This window comes from Lynx rufus, unplaced genomic scaffold (genome assembly GCF_022079265.1).
Source record: "Lynx rufus isolate CCGP_SWC_20201006 ecotype Redwood Valley unplaced genomic scaffold, mLynRuf1.p SCAF_5, whole genome shotgun sequence".
Taxonomy (NCBI): Eukaryota; Metazoa; Chordata; class Mammalia; order Carnivora; family Felidae; genus Lynx; species Lynx rufus.
The window spans coordinates 91,612,696-91,638,127 of NW_025814867.1; the positions used below are offsets into that span (position 1 = coordinate 91,612,696).

A 25,432-nucleotide genomic window follows, 5' to 3' on the forward strand; every position below is an offset into this window, starting at 1 on the left:
AAAAGCCTTTAGTGCACCCTCAAGAAGTGTTTTGTTTTGTCATTGTGTAAAGTGCAATGTAGGCATTGTATTCTCCACAAAATTCCTAGGAAAAAACTAACATAGATAAGCATTCATGCATTCTTAAATTCATAAGCAAAGTTGACCTACACAGACCTAAAAATACTGTAAAATGAGTTCCTAGGAGCTCATATACAGCAATGCTTCACATCAATCTCTGTATTGATGTTTGTGCCAGCATGAGATTCGAAATACAGGAGAAAGGAAAGGCTTTCTAATTTCTTCTTATTTGGGACTCTGCATTATTTGGTTTGAAGTACTAGTCAGTTCCCAGATTATTAAAATAGCCATATCTAAATATTAGAAGAGATAAACCTTTTAAAACCAAATAGAAAATAAAATAATAGATGGAATAAAAAGTGAAGGGGCATAGAAAATTTATATGCCCTCTTGGACTACTTACAGTATTGTCTACCAACGCCCTTTGGTGCAGAGTCAGTCACTGTTAAATATCAGGGCTCAGTTGGCACTTCTGAAATGTGATGGTCACACAGAAACTATAATCCAGAACAGAAGCACTTGGCTGTTTTAATGAAATATGCAATCTTGGCTATGGTATAAAGTTAGTCCCCTTTGATCTCTCTTTATTAACTACTTAATTCTATTTTGACCCATAAATCCCTTGTTTTTACCTTTCCTTTTGTTTCTGGCTTAACCACTGTTCTGCCTACCTCGAATCTATCCTGATGGTTCCAGCCCATCCTACAGGAGTTTCCTAAGTGATGGGTATTAAAGAAGATTCAGGATGTGTGAGCCTCTAGAAAAAGCAACCTTGCTCTCTCCAGTCATATACTCCTTACATGATACACTGGTGGAGGCTATGAGACAGACCCAGAATGGAATTTCTGGTATTCTTAAATCCCAAACCACGTCTGTATCATTTTAATTTTTACAGTCATTTTTGTCTTTCACTCTTTCCATCTGATTTTCTTAGAGTGCTGTGGGCCATGAATATGTTGCTGAGGTGGAGAAGCACTCTTCTCAGACTGATGCTGCCAGAGGCTTTGGAGGCAAATATGGAGTTGAGAAGGACAGGGCAGACAAGGTAAGTATCTCCCTGTGGCACCCAGCTCAAATCCTGTGGGATTTACCAGCACTCACTGTTGAATGTGGGTCTATGCTTCTCCTATGGAAAGATGGCAGTGGCCTCAGGAGGGTCCATCATGAGGATAGCTCCCATAATCTTCTTCGGCAAGTTCCTTTGTGCCACTTTTGGAGGCCACATGCTGAGCTCAATAGTGTTAATATAAATGATACAAAGATTCTGAAACTCTGTTTTGATAAGGAATCAAACATTGATAAGGAAGTCAAACCATTAATTTCTTCATTGTCATGAAGAAAGACAAGGGAAATTCCAAAGCTCCTCTTTTGTTCAAGCATCGAAACCTTATCATTATGCCTTTCAGGAGAATGTGGGAGTCAGCTTAAGTATTATGACCACAGGAGCAAACAATCAAGTAAAACAGCTAATTAGGGTTATAATGTTTTTAGAAGGTAAAGGTTACTTTTCACATGATGTAGCACCAAAACCCTGAAGCCCAGAGGTTTTAAAGACTCCTTTGTGGGAAGAAAAAAAAAAAAAAGGTAGTTTTAAAAAGAAAAAGCACAGTAGGATGGAATTTCCCTTCTATCTTGTCTTTTCCTGACCTCTCCTTGTTCTTTGTTTCATCTTCTGCCTCCTGGGTCACAAATTGAATTACCTAAATAGTCAGTATGTCATGTAAACCAAGAAACAATACATAGTAATGGCTCTTGAGATGCAAAATCTAGTCTTGCCTAGAAGACCTATAGGTACTGAGCCAGATGGGGATGTAGCTATGAGTGATGTTAGGTATTGGCCAACATATCCAGTCCTAGAGCAGCAAAGATCCAGGTTCTCCTAGTTGCCTCTCATCCCATCAAAACACATCTCTGGGTTTCGGCTGCCATTTAGGGAAAGAGAAGAGAGGCACAGTACAATCAATTAGGAATAGGATAATATCTCTTACATGTGTGTAGTGCTTTATAGTTTACAAGGCACATTCCTAACTATTATCTCATTTTAGTATCGTGAGAGTTAGGAAGAAAAGCACTAATTTACTGAGTGACACAATGCAAACACTTTACATACCTTGACCCACTTATTACTTACACTGCCCCAAATAAAGAGGGATCATTTCTCCATTTCATACTTGAGGTTAGTAAGGAGGTTTACCTAGTTTCATTTCATATTTGAGGAGACTGAGGCTCAGTAATGTTAAAGGACATGCATAAAGTTAAACAACTAAAAATAGGGCAAGTGAGGTTGGGGGTTGAATCAAGAGCTGATGAGCCCATAACACTCACGTTCATTGCTCTGTAGCACACTGCTGCTCCACCAGCCTGTCAGGTCAGGGTGTCATCTGTTTCTAGGTCAAACTCTCATTCTCAGCCCTAAGCTCCTATAAACTAACCTCTGGCCTGAGCTAGGGGGGAGGTATGTGAGGGAGAGGGAAAACTGTCAGCTCCAGTTCTAATCAATCCTCTCTCCTTTTCTCTGTAGTCGGCAGTTGGCTTTGATTACAAAGGAGAAGTGGAGAAGCATGCATCTCAGAAAGGCAAGGACCCTGTGCTTCAACCTTTGCAACCCAATTGACCTATTCAGCTCAGACTTCACCTCCCAATAGCTGTCATCAACTCCCTTTAGTTCCATGACCCAGTTCCCCACTATTGTATTTATTTTTAAATCCAAGCATGTACTTGCTTCTTTCTTCTTTATCTCTTCCTATGAGATTGTTTAGTCCCCTTTTCCATCTGGATTGAAAATAAGGTATTCTATTCCTTTATTTTAGGAAGGTATCCCTAAGTTTTAACTCTCATTTTTTACTTAAGTTTAAAATTAATCACTATCTCATTCTGAGTAACAAAGAAAATGTAGAATAATTTAATTGCATTCCTTCTACATCCTATATTCTTTGTACCAACTGGCCAATTGCTGCCCAGTGTAAGGATTCCATGTGTTTTTAAACCCCACAAAAATGGATCACTATTATTATTTAGTGAATGCTTATTTATTTTTTATTTATTTTTAATTTTTTAATGTTTATTTACTTTTGAGAGAGAGAAACAAGAGTGTGAGTGGAGAGGGACACAGAGAGAGGGAGACACAGAATCCAAAGCAGGCTCCAGGTTCTGAGCTCTCAGCACAGAGCCTGATGCGGGGCTCAAACTCACAAATTGCGAGATCATGATCTGAGCCAAAGTCGGACACTTAACCGACTGAGCCACCCAAGTGCCCCTAGTGAATGCTTATTTAAATTGTCCAACATATTTACCAACTTCCTAGCCCATTCCTGTTTATTGTATTTGGCTGTTTCTTCATTGCTTTTATTTCCTTCTTACTAAAGTATATCCTTTGATAATTCTTTCAGTGAGAGCCTATGAAAGAACTCCCAGGTTTTCTCTGAAAAATATATTTTGCTCCATTTCTCATTGTTACTTTTCCTTCATCACTTTGAAGGTATTATTTCATCCTCCTTGGCATCTCTTTTGTGTACTCTAACCATCATTCCTTTGTGTCTCTACTTTATTTTTTTCTGTGAGAGGTTTTCCTTTTTTTAAAATTTTTAATGTTTGTTTATTCTTGAGAGATAGAGACAGAGTGTGAGCAGTGGAGAGGCAGAGAGAGAAGGAGACACAGAATCTGAAGCAGGCTCCAGGCTCTGAGCTGTCAGCACAGAGCCCAATGCAGGGCTTGAACCCGTGGACTGCAAGACCGTGACCTGGGCCAAAGTCAGATGTTTAACCGACTGAACCACCTAGGTGCCCTGAAAGGTTTTCTTTTTGTCTCTGATATTCTGAAATATCATTAGGATATATCTAAATGTTGGACTTATTTCTCTTTCCTGCATGAGACTATTGTTCCTCTTCAACCTGAGAAATAACTTCAATTATAGAAAATTCTCAGGTTGGTTTCCTTTGGATAGTGCCTCTCCTCTCTTTATTCTTTCTTCTGGAACCCATATTAGATGCATACTGGAACTTTTCCTTCTCTTTTTAATGTATCTCTCTCTCTCTCTCTCTCTCTCTCTCTCTCTTTCTTTAAAGCCTTTATATTTTTATTTATTTATTTACTTATTTATTTATTGTTTCAAGTTTTTATTTAAATTTGAGTTGGTTGACATAGAGTGTAATAATGGTTTCAGGAGTAGAATTTAGTGATTCATCACTTACATATAACAGTACTCATCACAAGTGCCCTACTTAATAACTATCACCCATTCAACCCATCCTGCCACCAACACCCCTCCAGAGACCCTCAGTTTGCTCTCCATAGTTAAGAGTCTCTTATGATTTTCCTTCCTCTTTTTTTCCTTCCCCTATGTTCATCTGTTTTGTTTCTTAAATTCCACATATGAGTGAAATCAAATGGTATTTATCTTTTTCTGACTGACCTATTTCACTTAGCATAATACTCTCTAGCTCCATCTACATTGTTGCAAATGGCAAGATTTCGTTCCTTTTGATGGCTGAGTAATATTCCAGTGTGTGTGTGTGTGTGTGTGTGTGTGTGTGTGTGTGTGTGTATACCACATCTGCTTTGTCCATTCATTAGTTGATGGACATTTGGGCTCTTTCCATAATTTGGCTATTGTTGATAATGCTGCTATAAACATCTGGGGGCATGTGTTCCCATTGAATCTGTATTTCTGTATCCTTTGGGTAAATACCTCATAGTGCAATTGCTGGGTCAGAGGGTAGGTTTATTTTTAACTTTTTGAGCAAGATACATACTGTTTTCCAGAGTGGCTGTACCAGTCTAGATTCCCAACAATAGTGCAAGAGGGTTCACTTTTCTCTCCATCCTTGCCAATACCTGTTGTTTCCTATGTTGTTAATTTTAGCCATTCTGACAGGTGTGAGATGGTATCCCATCATAGGCTTTGTATTTTTATTCATTTATTTTTAACTCTTTAAATGTTTATTTATTTTTGAGAGAGAGAAAGAGAGAGTGCACGAGCAGGAGAGGGCCAGAGAGAGGGAGACAGAGGATCCAAGGCAGGCTCTGACGCAGTAAGTGCAGAGCCTGACATGGGGCTTCAACCCACGAACTGTGAGATCAGGACCTGAGCTGAAATCCAGAGTCCAATGCTTAACTGGTTGAGCCACCCAGGTGCCCCTAGACTTTATATTTTTAGAGAAGTTTTAGACTTACAACAAAATTGAGAGAAAGACACAGAGATTTCCCATACTCTCCTCCCTCATCACCCCCATACGTGTAGCCTCCTCCATTATTAACATCACTCACCACAGTGGTACATTTTTTACCAAGGATGAACCTACATTGACACATCAAAAATCACCCAAAGTCCATCCATAGTTTATCTTAGGGATTACTATTGGTATTGTACTTTCTATGGGTTTGGACAAAGTATAGTAACATGTATGGGTACTTAAAGTTATATACTTCCCTCTAAACAAACTTTTGCTGCATTCCACATGTTCTGTGTGTTTTAATTTTTATTAAGCTAAAAATGTGTGTTCTAATTTCCCTTTTGATTTTTTCTTTGACCCATGGGTTATTTATAAATGTGTTATTTATTTTCTAGGTATTAGAGAATTTTCTAATTTAACCCTATTGTGTTAAGAGAATATGATGTCTAATATTTCAACCTTTTTAATGTATTACAACTTATTGTATAGGCAAGCATATAGTCTATCTTGGTGAATTTTCTATGTGCATAAAAAATAGTATATTATGCAGTTTGGGGATATAATGTTCTGTAAATGTCAATTAGGTCTTGTTAGATGATAATGTTGCACCTTCTATAATTTTAGATTCTTTTTGTCTAAATATTCTATCAATTAATGTGACAGGAGTGTTAATATTTTCACCTAGGATCACAGATTTGTCTATTTCTTTCTGTTTCTGTCAGTTTTTGCTTACATATAAATCTGGATTCTGTTAATTGGTTATACCAACATACATATTCCTCATAAATGATGATTTGTTCTCTTGTTATTGTGTTGTAGCTCTCTTATCTCTTATAATGCATTTTCTATTGAGGTCTACTCTGTCTCATATTCCTGCCATCTTTCCAATGCTTTTTCTTTTGGTGGTATATATTTTTCTAGACCAGCATGAAGTTAATTTCTCCTCTTAGAATTCCTGTGTAATATAAGTAGTGTATAACTGGAAATTTGCATTCTACACATTCAGGGTGAGCCTGGAGTTTCCAAGTCCCATAGGTAAAATTTCCCACTACCAAGTGCTGAACAAATGACAACCCCCTTCACCATTTCCCTGGAAAAATAAGTAGAATTTTTCTAGAATGCTTTTACAGAAGCAGGTAGAGTGTCATTTCTTGCTCCCCAGTCCCCTGTTCTTGTATAAGAACCCCTGACCCTGGATCTTAATCTCTAGACACTAAATTCGGGGCTTAAAACATCCTTGGGTTTTCTCAGTCCACTCATGATTACTCTCATATCTACTGCTTTGATTCATCTCTTTGTTTCTGGAACCATGATTTTTTTTTTTTCATTTGAGCTTCACTATTAAAAAAAAAAATGATTGTTGTATTTTAGCAGATATTGCTAAGTGTTTGTATAGGAGTAAGAACAGGCTACATTTCATATGTATTTGCCTTTTTTTTTTGCCTGAAAGTGTCTCTTTACATTCTCTATACTTTCCCCTTCCTTGAAGAAGGGAGAAGATTGAAATGCTCTTCTCATCTTGAGACAGAAGTAAAGGTGAAGAGGAAAGGAGGGAACAATGTTGAATTACAGCTTCCAAAAGATGGCTTAGGACACTGTTTGTCTTTAATTCACTTAGATGCTGGCCCATCTTTCTTCCCAGGCCCCTATCCCCCCTGCACCCACTTAACCTGACTTCGCTCTTCCACAGTACCTTCCTTTGGGCTGAGTGGGCTCTCATGACTACTTCTTCCACCACAGATTACTCTCATGGCTTTGGAGGCCGTTATGGGATAGAGAAGGATAAACGGGACAAAGCAGCTCTGGGATATGACTACAAGGGAGAGACAGAGAAACATGAGTCCCAGAGAGGTGAGTTGGGATTGGAGAGGAGGGAGGTCACACAGTAGCCTAAAGCCCTCCTTCCTTCCCTGCTGGAAGCTGACACAGAGGACCCAGAGTACAAAGGTGCAGATGTGCAGTGGTCATGTAAAGGGTAAGTGTATGTATGTGGGGTGGATGGGGAGAAACCAAGAGGATAGAGAGGAAAGAAGCAAGATTAGGAGCAGGACAGAAGAGGCCAAAGAGAAGGGGTCACTGAGCAAGAGAAAGATAAACAGGCTGGGTGATGACAAGTGAGTGATTTGGCTTTGAGTCTCATAGGCCCCTGTGCCTCACAAAGACAGAGAGGTCTCTCTCTTCCCTGGGACATATAGGGGATGGCTGGAGGAACCTCCTTATTTTTTTCCCATTTCCTCCCTGTATTACTTCCTTTTCTGTCACTTCTCTCTTTTATCTTTCCCTCTTCATATCTATCTCCAATCCATTTTCTTTTAACTGTTTTTCTCCCTATCCTTTTCTTTCTCTTTCCATCCAGGCTTTTCTCTACCCTCTGATTCTCACTCTTCCTCATCCATCTCTGTTTTCCATATTCCTGTTTTCTGGTCTTTCTTCCATGACTCCCCTACCTATACATTCCTAGCATTTTAACTCCTCTTATGACTCTCAGACCTTTCTGTCCTGCAGATTATGCCAAGGGCTTTGGTGGTCAGTATGGAATCCAGAAGGACCGAGTGGATAAGGTAAAGCACCAGAACACCAGTGTCTTGAGAAAAGGTCCCTAAACTGCACTTGAAATGCATTGAGATAAGAGAAGCTAAGTGTCCTGAGCTGTTGTCCTACACTCCCCATTGACTGCTTTCAGCATTTAATGAGCAAGTCTTCCAGAGCCTGAGCTTCAAATAAAGAGAATGGGGGGAGTCAGAGAAGGAGACAGAAACACAGATAAACTTCAGGGAAAGGTGATGTTTGAAATTTCATTGATTGCTAGACATTGCTTAATTCAATCTATAATCTATTTCTATTCCATGCACACCAGTTCCTCTTCATGCATTGGCTGGGCCCTGCTGCATTCTAGGCAACTGGACTTAGAGGTGTGAGGTTCTAGGTTCTCTGAGCTTTCAAAAAGGGGAGCTGAGCCCACCAGTTTAGAAATTCTTTACCCCTCTCTCTACCACAAAACAATATAGGAATATCCTGTTTAACTATTAAGCACCAAATGGTTAGGGATACCTCCTATAGTGGCCCCAGTACTCAATACTGACTTTGGGTTATCACCATTCCCTTCTCCTCCCTCCCTGCATACTGTTCTCTCTACAGAGTGCTGTTGGCTTCAATGAAATGGAGGCTCCAACTACAGCTTACAAAAAGACGACACCCATAGAGGCTGGTGAGTCTTAACAATTCCTTTTCTCTATTTTCCTCAACCACCTCTTCCTTCTCATTCTTTCTTATGCCTAGACTACCCTCTCCATGCCTTTAACTACTTAAACTAGCTGAGGTAGACTTGATCCTGCCTGTATATTCCCAAATTCTCTCTCCTAGAAAAACTGGATTAAGTGGGTAGAGAGATAGAGTGACATTAGGAAGGAACTGTGAGCAGAGAACATAGGAAGGGAGGGTTGGGGAGACATTTGGGAAGAATAAGAAGGATAAGAACTTGGGACTGGGAAGGAGAGGGTGGGTGGTGGCCAGAGGGCATACAGGTTTAAGGAATGTGGATAGGGAAGGATGCTGGTTAGGAAAACAAAGCTTATAATTTAGAAAGGACAAAAGTGTGAGATTGCATGGCTTGGCTATATGGAAATCTAGGCTTCAGGGCTATATTCTCTTCCTAAAACCCACTTGTTCCTCCATCAGTACCTCTTACCTTCCCTCCCATGAGTTCCCTCTCCATCTGCTTTCTGCCTGGATATTTAACCAATTCCTTCTCTTCCTTCAAGTGCCATCCCACCATACCTGATCCAAGACAATCCTAATTCTTCTTGCCTGTGTCTGCAGCTTCTAGTGGTGCTCGTGGGTTGAAGGCAAAATTTGAGTCCATGGCTGAGGAGAAGAGGAAGCGGGAGGAAGAAGAAAAGGCACAGCAGATAGCCAGGCAGCAACAGGAGAGAAAGGCCCTGGTAAAGATGAGCCATGAGGCTAAGCAGCCAGTAGACACTGTGGGAGAGCCAGAAGTGCCAGCCCCATTGCCCAAGAAAATCTCTTCAGAGGTGAGTGCTTCGTCTTCTGGGGTTCACATCCAAGATTCCTTGCCCAAATAAAGTAAGGATTCCAAATCATTGGTAGAAAATAAGGCACAGGCCTCCCTGGTGTTAGGCAAAGATGATAACTCCTGTCTTCATCTTTGGGAAGATTTCAGGCTGAGTGATTGGGCCTCATATATACCAAAATGTTAGAGGGAAAAAAAAATCAAGATTTATATAGACCAAGATTTGCATATTTGGCCATGCAGCCAGTCATTACTACAGGAACAAGAAGGAGCTATCACTTCAGGTTGGAGCCCATCTAGAAGGATGATTGATTTGGATTGGCAGAGACAGGAAGGAAAGTGTAAGAGAGAAGACAGAGGTTTACATACTTACAAGAGAGATGCTTCATTCTTCACAGGCCTGGCCTCCAGCAGGGAGCTGTCCACCATCAGAGCCTGGGCCTGTGAGAACCAGTAGGGAACACCCAGTGCCTACCCTGCCCCTGAGGCAGAATCCCCCAGAGGTGAGTAGAGCCCCAAAGATCCTCTACCCCTTCCCCATCTCCTCATGGTAGGAAAGGTGGGCCATATGAAGTGACCAACCACCCTGGTTTGTCTGGTACTGTCCTGGTCTTAGCACTGAAAACCTTGCATTCTGGGGGCTACCTAGTCCTGGGAAGATCAGGAGAGTTAGTCATCCTAGCCATGGTATTCTCAAAAATGTGTTTTGCTTCAATCTTTTCCTGGTCATTCGAGGAATTGGACTTGCTTTCCATTTCCTTCTCTTCACACCTTCTACATTCCCTTCCTGGTAGATGTTTTGAGTGGGTAGGTATGGGAGGAAGTCAAGGAATAAAGATGGATGAAAGCCTGTGTTCTCTAGGAGAGTCTATTAGGTAGAGGTGAGGACGAGGGTAGAATTGGTAGGATGGTGATGGGTGGGGTCTTAGTACCCCACCCATGGGTGGAAGTTGTTCTGATCCACACCATCCCTTCTCAGGATGAGGAGCCCCCAGCCCTGCCTCCCAGGACTCTGGAAGGCCTGCAGGTGGAGGAAGAGCCAGTGTATGAAGTAGAGCCTGGGCCTGAGACTGAGCCTGAGCCTGAGCCTGAGCCTGAGCCTGAGCCTCAGCCCAAGTCTGAGCCTGAGCCTGAGACTGAGAATGACTATGAGGATATTGGAGACATGGACAGATGTGAGCAGGATGGTGAACCAGACGGGGACTATGAGGATGTACTCGAACCTGAGAATCCTTCTTTTGCCTCCACTATGGCTGGTGAGTGGGGGGTGGGGGGTGGGAGAAGAAGCTCCTGCACTGGGTCCAGTCCAGGGGAGGGCAAAAGGAAGAGGAATTCCCCCACTACCCAGAAGGACCTGTTTTCCTTCTCCATGTTGGTGAGACCATGTTTATATTTCTTTTCATGCAGAATCATCTGGCTACCCAGCTGGGGCTGGAGCAGGGATCTCAGCAATAGCCCTGTATGATTACCAAGGAGGTAGGTTTGGAGTGGCCTGAGGGGTCTGGTGCCTGGAGGCCCTTACTACAAGAGAGGGAGATGGATTCTGAGGGTCAGGGGAGGACCCAGGATTAGCATCCAGAAGAATAGCACCCTTCTTTCCCTGAAGTTTAAAGTGGGGACGGGAATGGAAGAATTACGGTCTGACCATCCTAACATCCCATCCATTTCCTCCCCAGAAGGAAGTGACGAGATTTCCTTTGATCCTGATGACATCATCACTGACATTGAGATGGTGGATGAGGGCTGGTGGCGGGGACGTTGCCATGGCCACTTTGGACTCTTTCCTGCAAATTATGTCAAGCTCCTCCAGTAACTGGCTCTCCCTGTCTCCTCTACCGTGACTTCCCAAGTCCAAAGTGTTTCTGCCTTCACCCCCACCCTATTCTTACTGCAAGTGTCATGAGTTGCCTGAGATTCTAGAGAGACTTTCCTCTCCCTCTCCACTAGGGGTTGGGACAGAGACAGCACGAGGAAGGGGTCTTCTTCCCCTCAGTGTCCTTTCTACCCTAGATGTGCTCACGGACATACATTCATCTTGTGGTCCTGTCTCCTTCTTCATGAATACTCCCTCAAATACCCCAAGTTCTGCCTTCCTCTGTTTGTGAGCTCTGAGCTTCCTGGTTTGCTTACATGGAAAGGTATGTCTAGATTGTCTGATTTGCCTGGCTATACTGTTTGCCCACTTTCCTTTTCTGCAGAGATTTTTTTTAACCTTCTGTCTGCTCAATCTTAAATCAGAAATAAAGTGGGACTGTGGTTCATTTGTATGCTGAGGTAAATAGTACTTTTTATGCAGGCCTCAGTTGCCCTACTCTCATGGCTCCAATTCTCCTTCCCTCTCTCAGGTGTATCCAGAAGACCCCCTCCTGCCATTGCCCACTGCCCTGCACCCTGTATATCAAGGTTAAATCTTCTCCTTAGATTGTACTTAAACCCAACACCAAACAGTTTGGCCTGGAAAATGGCAGTAAGGTGAGGGGCCAGAGGACCAGGAAGTATCCACATTAAGGCAGTTCAACTTGCACTGGCTTTAGCAGTTGTGAGAGGCCAACCACCTTCTTCCTGGGAGTAATGACTGTGTTCTTTAAGGACATGATGATACTTTCTTTTTTTTTTAAGTTTACTTATTTTGAGGGAGAGAGAGAGAGCATGGGAGGGGCAGAGAGAGAGAAGGAGAGAGAGAAAATCCCAAGCAGGCTCTGCACTATCAGCACAGAGCCCAATGCAGGGTTTGAACTCATGAACCATGAGCCAAAACCGAGAGTTGGACACTTAACTGACTGAGAACCCAGGCACCCCAGGACATGGTGATTCTTTAGTATATGTGCTGCTGAAGCAAGCACAGACATGATGATTCTTGAGGAAGAAACACAAATTGGGGAATAGAAAGGAGGAAAAGAGAGATTTGGTCAGCAAAAAAAAGACTAAAGCTAAAGGAACACAGGCTCCAGTGAGGTATTAAGAGGATTTAGGGTCAGAGACAGTGGCCTCTACCAGGAAAAGTCCAGGCTTCCTTGTAGTTGGGTGACTGAAATTGATGGCCATGTAAGAGGGTAGATAGGGGAAACTCATGACTGTTCTGTGTGGTCCAGAGCCAAGGCTGATAGGAAAAGAGATGAGTACATTTAAACATCTAATGGTGGGCAAAAAGCAAATCACCAAGCAAATTATGGGGATGAGAAAGAATGAGAGACCTGGGTATGGTGGGTTTTTGTTTGTTTGTTTGTTTGTTTTGTTTTTTTGTTTGTTTTTCCAGCCATTTTTTTCTGAGACATTGGGCTCAGCAAGGTCTAATAGGAGATCCTAGATAAAATCAAAATAAAAGGGGGGCGCCTGGGTGGCGCAGTCGGTTAAGCGTCCGACTTCAGCCAGGTCACGATCTCGCGGTCCGTGAGTTCGAGCCCCGTGTCAGGCTCTGGGCTGATGGCTCAGAGCCTGGAGCCTGTTTCCGATTCTGTGTCTCCCTCTCTCTCTGCCCCTCCCCCCGTTCATGCTCTGTCTCTCTCTGTCTCAAAAATAAATAAACGTTAAAAAAAAAATCAAAATAAAAGGGATTTGGAGGCAAAGATGAAGAAAGCAGTGGGCCCAAGCAGGAGCTAGGATTAATGACTAAAATCGATAATTGTTCTAGGACTCCATAAAATTGGCAAGCTCCTCATGTGTCGAGAGCACTGCATCCTTCAGGCTTGTTCCTTGGTTCTCCTTCAAGACACACACTCCTTTGTTTCCACAATGACCTCTGTGCCAGTGAATCACATATCTGTCTCTAGACCTAACTTACAAGAATCACTCAGTTAGCTTTCCAGAGTGCAAAACAGCTTTTATTGCCACTTCTAGAGACAGTGGGATTTCCAGCACACAGAGGTAAGTCACCACAGATGTACACAATCTCATTCTTCACTTCAGTTTGACTCAATATCACAGATAGATCAGACTTTCACAGTGGTTTTCCTGTTCCATCTTCAAGTTCCACCTTGCTTTTCACTTTTCCCTTCATTATAAGACAGAAACTTCCTTTCTGCTTCAGTTCTGCAGACTTCACCCTCCATGTTTGGCTGGTCTCTACTTCAGATAGATTAACTCATCAAGGTATCTGTTCATAGATACCTCCCTGTCCAGACTCCTACTCCTATTCCTTTTCACTCCTCTCTGCTGCTTCTTCATCTGAAGCAACGTCCATCTGTCTTGCCTCTGTCAGATAATTCTGCTGCTCATGCTACTCAACATACCCTCATCTCATGAATCCAGTCATTTTTCAGTCCAATCCACAGCCTCTCTAAAAGGCTTCCTTTTTGCTTCAGCTGACATCTCACCATAAAATGTGCTTGTTTGTGTAGACTGGTGGATACCTGTAGTACCCTGGATTCCTGCAACATATACAACTAGATATCTTATAAAATGTGTTTGATGATGCTAATCAATTTAATTTTGCTCTGAAGGCAGTAACTGGGAAAATAAAGAGTAACTGTAAGTGTGCAGCCCACAAAGCCATATGGGCAGCCTCCTGGCTGCTCTCCTGGACCCTGAGCTGCCCAGGTGTGAAGGAAAATCCCTCTGCTCTCCTCCTTTCTCTCCATTTTTCATCTAACAGCAGCCCCTGATTTTTCTCTCCCTTGGTGAATAGCTCCACTTTATCTCTTTTTCTAATAAAAGAAGACACCCAGAATGGACTTTAGGAGCTTTCTTTCTCTGGATAGGAGGGGACTGGATTCAAAACACATGGAACTGAGACCTGGGGAACTCTTCCTTTTTTTCCACTTTGGTGCTCAGCTGTTTCCAGTTACTCATCTTCACTGAATAAAATCATAGCTCACACTCTAGCTGTATTTTTAGAAAATGGTGCCTTATATACAAATGTGAAATATAAACCAAGCAAAAAGGATTATGAAAAATAGAATTACATTACCAAATAGTACCAAGTGGCACATTATAATGAAAAGATAAGCATGCTTCTACTCTGGGACTTGCTTTAACGCCTTCTGACTCTTCTCACCGGTGTCCTCTACTTCATCTATACCAGCTCTGAACCATGTTCAGAGAGAGACCCAGGCAATAACAAGTATTCAGATCGACTAAACTCTTTTTGTTGGCTAAATTCTTTGTTCTCTGCTTCCCCATGATACATGTCCTCCTTTTCCTTTTTCTCACTTGTTTGAAGACTGCTGGGAAAATGGCACCAATTAAGGTAAGAGGGAAAGAAACACAAGATAAGTAGCTCAACATGCTGGCTTCTGCTACATCTGGAGAGAGCTGAACTGAAAGGATATATTTCTTTGCACATGACCTAAGGACATAAAGCCACACTGAACAATCAGCTCCATCTGGTTCCCAACTTAAAATCACATCTAGGACTTATCTAGTAAATAAAGAAGAGCTACATAAAATCATAACCATTGTAGATACTTATGTAAGATTTTGCTGTACTAAAAAACTTATCCTAAGTTACTGCCACTGGTATGATATTGCTTATGGCGGTTCTCAACCCAGATAGATTTTACTCCCAGAGGATATTTAGCAATGTCTGGAGACATTTTTGGTTGTTACAGCTGTGGGGGTGGAGGGCTACTGGTATCTACTGCATAGGGGCCAAGGCTGCTGCTAAATATCTGATAACACACAGGATAGTCCCTTACAACAAAGAATTGTTCAGTTCAAAATGTCAATAGTTCTGAGAAACTCTGCTTTAGGGGATGGCAGTGTCTATTGTGTATTTTTATTTTACTCCTATTTTCATGAGTATTCACTATTTGTTACCAAAGCCCAATAGTATCACCAATTTCTGACAGACTGGAGTCATGAACCACAGTAGGGAGGAGCAATTATGTTCCTATGTGTTCTATGGGAACTACTATGTTCAGGTGTGTTCCTTCCTATAATCCCTCACAGGGTACTCGAGTGGTATCTAAGACCTGGTGGGCCACAGGAACTGCAGTGGGCCTTGTCTGGATTCTGCCAATGTGTGGTCTCTCTGGACTACCCTGTGCATTCTGGCATGACACTGAAATTGGTGTTAATGTCTTGAGGTCATCTCAGCTAGCCCAGGATGGTGCTGGGCTATGCCTCTGCTATCCCTAACCCAGACCTAGAATATAATTTTAAGAAGAAAAGAATCTGGACTCAAGTCGTTTTTGACATGTTTAAAAGTAGGCGTGTGGCTTTTGGTGCTAATTTTCTCCATTAATACAATGCCCTTTTGGACTTTTCCTCATTTTGCAAGGCTGTCCTTCTGTATGTTGCTAAGATTTTCCACAACATACTCTGTGACCTCATTTCTGCCTCTCATTCTTTGGCCTGTGTTGTCCTCAAGGCTGCTGTATTCGGTCAAGGTCTCCATTTCATTGAGCTATGCTTGGACTTCCTGGGTTTGCAGGAGCGACTAAAAGGAGACCTAGAGTTAACCATCAAGACAACCCCAGCTCCAGAACCATCAAACCACGTGCCCTTCACGAGAGGTGGAACACACCTCTGACCCAATCCTGCGTTGCTTGCCCCATAAATTTGAAAGTGCTCATAATTAAAACATTCTCCACAAAAACACAGGTCTGTACTGGTTATGGAATTTCAGTGCTCTCTCATCTCCTAAGACTTGGGCTTATTTTTTAAATGGCCTCAAGTTACCTATTTTTTTCTCCTCAGACTGATTTGTTTTAGGAAAAAAAAAGGGGGTGGGGAGAAGGAAATAAGTAATCAGTATGGCACTTAATGGCAAGTGTACAAACCATGGCTTAGAAAATTCTTAGATCCTGTGCAACTGCTCAGGTTTAGGACAGTGCATGCTCCATATACCTAGAAAAGCACATATGCAGTTTACAGAAGAAAGTCCTCAAAACCACACTCTGTCCTACTTTCAGTAACTCGGAGGGCAAATCCACGAATGGTGGCATCTGAATCTTTAGCAAGTGTGTTTTCCTCGTGGTCTGGTTCTAAAGGTGGTGACTAAGGTTTCTCGGGGCTGCTCCTGGAGCTGACACATGCTGGTCAGAAGAACTGGGTCAGTCTTATGCTCTACAATGTTGAAAGGACAGGCCTTCAGGTGTTCAGACATGGAAGCAACTTCATTAAACTCCCAGCTCTTGACTTTGGAGAAAAGGCTGCTGAATTGCCAGATCTGTTAGGAAACATGAAGTTCAAAAGTGAATGCTGGGGCAATAATCTCAGGCTAGCTTTATTTGAAGAGTATAAGAAAATACCTTTCTGTTCTTCATGTTCTTAGCTTCCAGAGAATGTTTAGTGGCTGCTGCAGACATTTGTTAGTTCCTTCTTCAGCATCCAATTCCTAATCCCCCCTTCCAATTGATAATCTTCCCAGCCAGCCATGTAATTGTATGGAGATGACCACAGCAATCTGCATATTGACACCCACCCACCACCCTCCCACCAGCAACAGTGATTAGTTCTAGAATAGACACACGGTTCATATCAGGACAATTAGTGTCAATGAGACTCTACCCTAGAACTTTTGCTTGAGATATTAAGAAGCAGATTTTCTTTTTCCTTCTGTACTTGAACTGGGAAACTGCTGTCTTAGCTGCTGGCAGCCAAAAGGGACCACCAAGGGATAACTGTGTCTTAGAAAGGAGCCACTAGTGAGGAAGTAGAAATAAGATATAGAAAGTAAAAAGATTATTTGGGGGCATTTTTGAACTGCTAGATCAAATCTTACCTGAAGCCAATACCTGTGGATTTTTTTAGTTTTGTGGGCCAAAATTCCCTTTATTGTTTATGCCATTTTAAGTTGGTGTTGCTTAAAACTAAAAGTATGCTAACACAGACCTCAGGAGAAATCTAGATATCTGGTACACAAACCCCCTTTTGGCCTTTCCACCTAGTATATGGTGCAGAGTTACTAGTTTTAAAATCTAATAGGGGTACCTGGGTGGCTCAGTTGGTTGAGTGTCTGACTTTGGCTCAGGTCATGATCTCATGGTTTGTGGGTTCGAGCCCTGTGTTGGACTCTGTCCTGTGCTGACAGCTCAGAGCCTGGAGTCTGCTTCAGATTCTGTGTCTCCCTCTCTCTGCCCTTCCACTGCCCATGCTCTCTCTCTCTCTCTCAAAAAAAAAAAAAAAAAAGAATAAACATTAAAAAAATTAAAATCTGGCTATAAGGATAGGCATAACCTGAGACCCTTTCAACCTGACACTTCACCCTCAGTTTCTTATCCTTGTTCCTATGTAAAAAAAGGTATTTTCTGAGATTTTAGAACTATTTCCCTTTTTTGCTTAAAAAAAGCCATTTTAATATGAGCATCCTTTAGCTCCAACTAAATTCTCTTTCTTCCTTTCTAAAAGGAAATTTGTTTGTCCCAAATAATTTTCAAGAGTGGTCAGGAATCATTGAACTTGGGACAAACATGAGCAAAAAATTAATGGAATTTCTACTACGTAAATTAAATTGTTTGCATCCGATTTTATAGAGAAAGATATTAGACAGTTCTAGACTATACAGTTTCTGAGGGCAGGTTCTCAGTCTCATTCATGTTTGTCCCTAACATGTGGATGGGTGGAAGTCAGTGTTTATTAAACACGTGATGCAGGCCTGGATACATGAAGGAGAGTCTCATGATTATTTTTTAAAGAAGACTGTTCAGGGAATAAATAATAGAAAACATATAAGATGTTTTAGACATAATTAATGAAAATAGGTGTAAACAACTCTAACTCCCCAGTGCCGGTTTGTACACCCACATTTTGGGAAAAAATTCAACAGTGAGATTATGGAATTATTGAGCTAAATGGGCATTATTAATTTGTGGTTCATATTACCAACATATTTACCATGGGAAAGGATGCTAAGGAGTTTCACTTCTGTTATGGTATAAATTGATAGAAGTTATGATGCAGTTCAGCAAGTGTAATGTGATTGGAAAAAAGAAGATTTTTCTGAAGAGAAAGATTCTTTGATTTATACAGCAGCTTTTTGAGAAAGTAAATAGGTATTTGAATCAGGAGAGATCAGTGGACCAAATTATTTTAGAATTTCAAAATTCCTTTAACAAAGGCAAAAAGTCTTTTTTAAAAAATGAGTTGATATGGGACTGAGGAGAATTTGTTGGCATACTGTATCAGAGTCCAGGCAAGAAACAGATGGCACACTTAACTTGGTAATTTGAAGAGAATTAAAAAAAAATAATGATATACAAATGTATGGGCAGGGTGTAGGAAAGCCACAAGATATAGTGCAGTACCCAGGCAAGTAACAATCTAGAGCATTAATACCCTAGGCATGAAAGGGAAGAAGAAAGGAGGTCATTGTGTCCCAGAATGAGTAACTTTGTGGAGAGAGCCACCTGAAACAGTCACCTTCAATGGAGGGACATGGCCAGTGCTAGGTGTCATGGAAGGGAAAAATGCATGCAGGGAGGAAGCCAGAAGAATAGATACATCAACTCAGTCTACCTCCCTCCCATTTCCTACTGATACACTCCCATTTGATTAGCCCAAATGGAAGCTGGTGGGCAAGTCTGCTGATTGAGGCAGTCTGTAGAGATCAGCCTCCCAGGGAACTGATCACAGGGCTGGAGAATGAATCATGTGAGCAAGCAGAAGATATCCAGGACACACACACAGAGATAAACAGGCACTACCATTTGTATTGTCATTTATATGTCTATAGGTCTGTCTTCCCTACTGGACTGGCCTCCTTGAATTTAGGAATTATGTTTTATTGCCAGTAACCTAGGACATTGCCAGTGCCTGGTACAGTGCTTGGCACATAGAAAGCTCTTCCTAAATAGTTGTTGAATGAATGAATGAATGAATGGATGAATAAGAGTTTACTTGCCTCTCTGTGGACTCTCCAGGAAGTGCCTCCATGAGAATACCTCTTCTTCTTCCACTGTAGGAGGACCATCCCTCTCTCTTGTAACAAAGTAGCACAGATATTTCTCATCAGCACAGATACCTGGGAAAGCTGGGACAGGCTGATGCTGTCCAAGAACCCAGCAATGTACTGCAAAACCTCCAGGGGCAGGCTGGTTAGAGAATTCTGGCTTTTTGCTCCACGGCCTGAGAGATGGTTGTTCTTCTTTCTCTCACCCAGCTCTGAAGCAACCTCTGGCTTGATGGCAAAGGTCTTGAGCTCCTGACTATAAATCACTTTTGCCTTTTGTCCTGGGGGACGGAAATGGTTTTGAATAAAAGTACATCCCAAGTAGGCGAGAGGGCATCGATGCTGGAACCAGCCATTGAGACATGATTGAATGTCTGTGTGGACATTCTTGAAATGTAAGGGAAATTCATCCCTCCTGAAGAATTTGTTGCAAGTGAAAGTGAAGGCAGAGCTGCTTTTGTTATGTCTCCGGGTCACACACTCACTGTGGAGTTCCACATGGAGCCCCCCTGGGTTGTCAGTGGTTAGGAGGTCAGCCAGCACTGTCCCAGAAGAAAACTGTTCTGGCTCAAAATTGTATGTCTGTGTAGCAAAATCCATAAACAGCCCATCAATGCTCCTAGATTCGGAGATGACATGACCTTTAAGTTCTCTTTCTAAAGCACACAGGAGGGTGGTTTTGATGAGATCTGATTTGGGCAGGTCCTCCACAGTGATCCCTAAATCTGAAGTATCTACTGCCTTGTGTTCACTTGGCTTACAACTCAACATGGCATCTCCAATGCGAGCCCGCTTCCCACAGTAGCTCACAGGAACTTTGAAGGTGTAAACAGTCTTTACTTCCTGAGCCTCAAGTTTGCCATAAACAAAGTCTCTCTCCCTAGGTGTACAAGCAGCCATCTGACCAAAGTGAATAAGCATCCTCCCATTGTGCACCAGATACATATTATAGTCCTTTGCATCCACAGCTGTTTTCAGTCTTTCCAGAACACCATCCTGCCAAGGGGCAAGCCCTGTCTTTTCCACGACTGCATTAAAGTCCTGCTGCTTCTGTTTTTCCTGTGGTTCTTTCTCTTTCTCTTGGAGATCATCCTCCCTTACCATGTTATTGTCACTGGAAACCTGTTCTTTTCCAGGGTTGTTCCTGCTATTGTTGTCACAGTTCACTGATGTACTTGTTAAAGCAGAGGCTGCATGCTCTTTGCTGAATATATTTTCCCACTTGTCATACTTGGCCAGGTCCATCCCTTCTTTGGTTTTGGCTAATGCCTCTCGTTCTTCTTGACTCAGCTCTACCATTTCTCCATTAGCTGCTGACAGAGACCCATGTGGTACCAAACTGGCATCCACTCCACCCACTGCTCCTCCCATTTCCTCCCAAGTGGCTTCACCATTCATGGTAGTTTTCTCCCGAGTGGGCTCTCTAGTTTCTGGGAAAAGTTCTACCATTTTTAAAGATCTGAAAAGGACCTTCTGGTCCTGGAGGGCCAGGGCTGTGTCCAAACACTCCTCACTGGGGGTCTCTTTCATGATGTTCTCATGAAGGGTAGTTTCAGAGTCCACGTTTGGCCAGCGATTCCACTCCATGGAGCAGCAGACCACACTGGCAGGGCACACTTGCAAGTGCTTGGCCAGCTTGTGGCGGGACATGGAAAGGGGGCAGCCATATTCAGAGTTGAGGCATGGAACCTGCTCCAGAGGGCAGAGGAGCTCATGCTCTGCCTCTTTGCACATGTGGAAGGTAGCACCACAGGACAGGTGGCAGTTTATCACCAGACAGGAGACATCAGGCTCCACAGGAATGTGGCAGTGACGGTCGAAGCATTTCTCACAATGCCTGTGCTGCCCACTTAGAGGCTTGCGTGCCCTACCCTGGAGACACCAAAGCAAGAGGAAAGAGAAAACAAATGGGGGAGAGAAGCTCTATGCATGTCTGTGACTATGTTTTAATTGGCTTATTACCTGTTTATACATGCTTATTATAGGAACCTTGGACAATCTACAAAATCATAGAGAAGAAGCAAAAATCAATCATAATCCCACAACCCCAAAATAACAACTACCAACACTATCTTCTTCATTTTCCGATAGTTTATTCTATGTATATGGTAGATGTGTTTAGAATAGAAAAAGAAAGGGGCGCCTGGATGGCTCAGTCAATTAAGCGTCCAACTTCAGCTCAGGTCACGATCTCCCAGTTCATGGGTTTGGGCCCGCGTCAGGCTGTGTGCTGACAGCTCAGAGCCTGGAGCTTATTTCGGATTCTGTCTGTCTGTCTGTCTTTCGCTGTCTCTGTCTCTGTCTCTGTCTCTCTGCCCCTCCCTGGCTCTCACTGTCTCTCTCTCAAAAATAAATAAACATTAAAAAAATAGGGGCGCCTGGGTGGCGCAGTCGGTTAAGCGTCCGACTTCAGCCAGGTCACGATCTCGCGGTCCGTGAGTTCGAGCCCCGCGTCGGGCTCTGGGCTGATGGCTCAGAGCCTGGGGCCTGTTTCCGATTCTGTGTCTCCCTCTCTCTCTGCCCCTCCCCCGTTCATGCTCTGTCTCTGTCCCAAAAATAAATAAACGTTGAAAAAAAAATTTAAAAAAAAAACATTAAAAAAATAAAAAAAAAAGAATAGAAAAAGAAAAAGCTGAATGTAATGGACTACAATGTTGATAATTGTTTTTGAGTTGTGGATTATGGGTGATTTATATTATCTTGTTAATACTGTGAATACAATTCTTCATCCTGTATTTACCTTGCTATTATAACATTAGACCAACCTGCTTTATTAATGATTCTTTGCAAACTGTCTTCATCATGGCAGTGTAATATTCCAGAGTGAGTGTGCTGTCATTTATTTAACCAACTACCTACCAAGTGCTGGGAGGACAGGGGCCATGTCTAGTTTTATTCACATCTGTATCTCCAGCACTTGGACCATTGTAGGCACTCAATTTGCTGAATGAAGGAATTGTCAACCACTTAGTTTATTGCTGGATGTTTGGGTTTTTCATTTTTAAAGTTTTAGTGAAAGTATTTGCCCACAAATCTTTCTCATCTCTCTGCTTTTCCCTTACTCCATGTCAGTTTCTTCTAGGTTCTTCTCTAGCATCTCTGGTTTGGCCAAAAGTCAATAAGTATCATCAAACCATAACGGCAAGTCTGCCAGCTGCTTCGACTACAGGTTAAATGAAGCCAGACCTGGACCCCTGAAAGATGAAAATCCAATAATCACCATACTACTTACCATAGCTTCCTAATTTCTTCTTGCTTTGTAAATCTAGGGGAAAACATGAAAATATGAATATGAATGATTAGTAAGAAAAGTATTTTGGTTATGTATATTAACAGGCACCAAAGAGACTTTGTATACTCTAATTCCTTTAACCACCCTCGAGGTAAATGTCATTGCCCACATTTTATAGTCCAGGAAATGGAAGCTGGAGAAGTTAAATAACTTGTCCAAGATTATACAGCTGCTAAGTGATGGAGTCCCGGGCCATGCTAGCCCACAGTCTTCTCACTGACACACAGCGCTCTGGTGGGTCATCTTACCAGGCACGGGATATGTACCTTTTGGTTCCTGTAACTTTTCTCCTTTGTCTACCAACAGTTGGTCTGACGTTCCACACATCCATGCCTCCCATAACTACCACACACACACATCTGGCCCAAGTTTCCCTCCTAACTTTCTCTCCCAGTAGAGCTTCATGCTCACTAACAGGTCAGCCTGATATTCAGCTTGGCCTGGGGCAGTGTGCAAGTGTCTGTGATGTATCCACCATCTGTCCTTCAACCTGCTGAATTCAGCTGTGCTGTGGCTAGAGCAGGGGTCAGACCCCAAGGCCCCAGAAGCAGGCTGAATGGGAACTCTGGCAAGCAGAAGAGAAGATGCCCTGCCTTCAGGAGAATGTAGCTCCTTGGCTCTGGTCAATTGGTCCCACATGGGAATATGTTGCCAGATCATCTGATTTTTCCAGAGAAACTGGGGATGCAGATTTTTGTGACTGGCGGTTAAGTATGGTTGTTAGGAGGCTGACTGTGCAAGATTCAATCTGGCACTACAAGTCAGTAGTTGTGAAACTTTGAGAAAGTTACTTAATCTCTTTGTTCATCATTTCCCCCATCTGTAAAAGGGAGAATAATAATAGTACCTATCTCATAGTGCTGTTGTGGGGAGTAAATGAGTTAAATACCCAAAACTCTTAAAATAGTACTTGTCTCATAGGACATGATCTATGCATGTTTGCTATTATAAAATAAGTGTCTTATTTTTATTTTATTTTTTTACAACTTTTTAGGTAGGCTCCATGCCCAGTGTAGCGCTTGAACTCATGACCCTGATATCAAGAGTTGTGTGCTCTACTGACTGAGCCAGCCAGGTTCCCCTAAAATGAGTACTTTATATTTCATTATATTGCAAAACATCTTGCTGCATAATACATTACGATAAAAATCCTTGGAATTTTAAAGTTGGCAACTAATTTAATCAGAACAAATGCAGCCTCTATTTGGGCCAAGGTAAAACATGTATGCAAACTACATAGGATCTGTAGGTTGCCAGTTTGCAGCACCTGGTCTAGAGAGTTTATAGCACAATGTCAGCACTATGTTAGTCTGGGATGGAGTGGGGTGGGTGGGGTAGGGTGGAGTTAGAACCCAAAAGTCAGAAAATACAGTATTTTAAAATTTTATTTTACTTTAGGATTTGCCAATTCATTGTGGGTGAATTTTCCTATAACTTAAAAAAATTTGGGGCGCCTGGGTGGCGCAGTCGGTTAAGCGTCCGACTTCAGCCAGGTCACGATCTCGCGGTCCGTGAGTTCGAGCCCCGCGTCAGGCTCTGGGCTGATGGCTCAGAGCCTGGAGCCTGTTTCCGATTCTGTGTCTCCTTCTCTCTCTGCCCCTCCCCCATTCATGCTCTGTCTCTCTCTGTCCCAAAAATAAATAAACGTTGAAAAAAAAAATTAAAAAAAAAAAAATTCGAATATTCAGGAAGGTGAAAGAACATATACAATGAACAGCCAAATATACTCTACCTAGATTTTAAAGGTAACATTTTGCCACTTTGGCTTTCTCTCTCTTCCTCTACACACACACACACACACTTTTTACCAAAGCACTTGAAAATATGTTGTTGATATCATGACACCTTATCCCTGAGTACTTTAGCACGTATTTCCTAAGACTGAAGAAATTTTCCTTTGTAACTGTAATAACATTATCTCACCTAAGAAAACGAAAAAATATTTTCTAATATCATGTAATATGCTGTCTGTATTCAAATTTACACAATTGTCCCAAAGAATGTCTTCAATACTTTAAAAAAATTTTTTAACTTTGGAACCAGGGTCCCTTTAAGGTCAATTTATTACATTTGGTTGGTAAGTCTTTTTAGCCTCTTTTAATTTGGAAAAGTCCCCTCAAATTTCTTTTCCAGAAGAGACAGTCTTAAATATCAAGGAAATTATATTCAAATTTATTCATATATTCATTTGTTCATTCAGTCCTCCAATGTGCCAGTAAGGGAGCATAAGTGTCACACTGCTTGTTTAGGTAGTTCTTCAACACTATTGCTAAGTAGAATTAGTCACGATGCCTGTTAAATCTATAAGTCTGCACTGTTCACAGTGGCAGCCACCAGCCACATGTGACTATTTAAATTTAAATTAATCAAAATTGAATAAAATTAATAATTCGGGTATTTGGTCACACTAGCTACAATTCAAGTATTCAATGACCACATGTGATTAGTAGCTATTCTATTGGACAACACAAAACAGAACGTTTCCATCTGCATAGAAAGTTCTATTGGACAGCATAGCATAGCATAGTCTGCACCTCAGACTTAAGTGAGGGCTGTGTCTGGAATTCACATCCTTAATACATTACCCGTCTGATTCTTATGCACTAGGACTACTGAGTGTGAAAGAGGAATCCTGGCACATAGCTCTTTATCCCTAATATCCTGAATCAGGAGGCAGATGAGAAGTTGTAAGCAAGACTATCAAGTGGACTCAGGGCCCAGGAGGAGATAAATTAAGGTGTTAAAGGTAGAGGGGGAATTGAGCAGAGTGAAGGGCTGTGAGGGCTGGACTGAGGTGGAGCAGGATAGGATTGGGCAAGAGGACATCTTTTGGATGCAAGAGTCCAGCTACTGGAGCTTTTTAGCATACAACTTAGCATTCAGTTAGGCTCCTGCTATATTCTAGATTGATCACTCCTGTGGGGGGAAAGTTCATCATGGGTTTATTGTGGAAATTTGTAAATATGAGGCTAAAGCATCTGGAATTATTTGGTTGCTCAATAAGGGGCCATTTAACACTGTGACTGGGTATTAACCAGCAGTGGAGGGA

At 42.1% G+C, this 25,432-nt stretch overlaps 2 protein-coding genes across 3 annotated transcripts in view; one reads left to right on the forward strand and one right to left on the reverse strand.

The window, feature by feature from the left end:
* HCLS1 (hematopoietic cell-specific Lyn substrate 1) overlaps positions 1-11,529 on the forward strand; it is a 32,075-nt gene extending 20,546 nt beyond the window's left edge. The window contains exons 5-14 of one of the 2 annotated variants that reach the window (XM_047098585.1): positions 995-1,105; positions 2,582-2,636; positions 6,973-7,083; positions 7,738-7,793; positions 8,371-8,440; positions 9,052-9,263; positions 9,661-9,765; positions 10,242-10,518; positions 10,670-10,738; positions 10,939-11,529. In XM_047098585.1, the coding sequence (XP_046954541.1) occupies positions 995-1,105; positions 2,582-2,636; positions 6,973-7,083; positions 7,738-7,793; positions 8,371-8,440; positions 9,052-9,263; positions 9,661-9,765; positions 10,242-10,518; positions 10,670-10,738; positions 10,939-11,075 (1,203 nt within the window). In that variant the 3' untranslated portion in view covers positions 11,076-11,529. The remainder of the gene's footprint in view (positions 1-994; positions 1,106-2,581; positions 2,637-6,972; positions 7,084-7,737; positions 7,794-8,370; positions 8,441-9,051; positions 9,264-9,660; positions 9,766-10,241; positions 10,519-10,669; positions 10,739-10,938) is intronic. The other variant, XM_047098586.1, reaches the window with a different exon arrangement.
* A 4,544-nt stretch (positions 11,530-16,073) lies between these two features.
* FBXO40 (F-box protein 40) lies at positions 16,074-22,714 on the reverse strand. The gene is made up of 4 exons (XM_047100437.1): positions 22,650-22,714; positions 21,054-21,090; positions 19,044-20,963; positions 16,074-16,370 (listed from the first exon to the last, which is right to left on the reverse strand). The coding sequence occupies exons 1-4, from the start codon at positions 22,712-22,714 to the stop codon at positions 16,155-16,157; spliced, it is 2,238 nt and encodes a 745-aa protein (XP_046956393.1). The 3' UTR covers positions 16,074-16,154.
* Between the last annotated feature and the right edge of the window lie 2,718 nt (positions 22,715-25,432).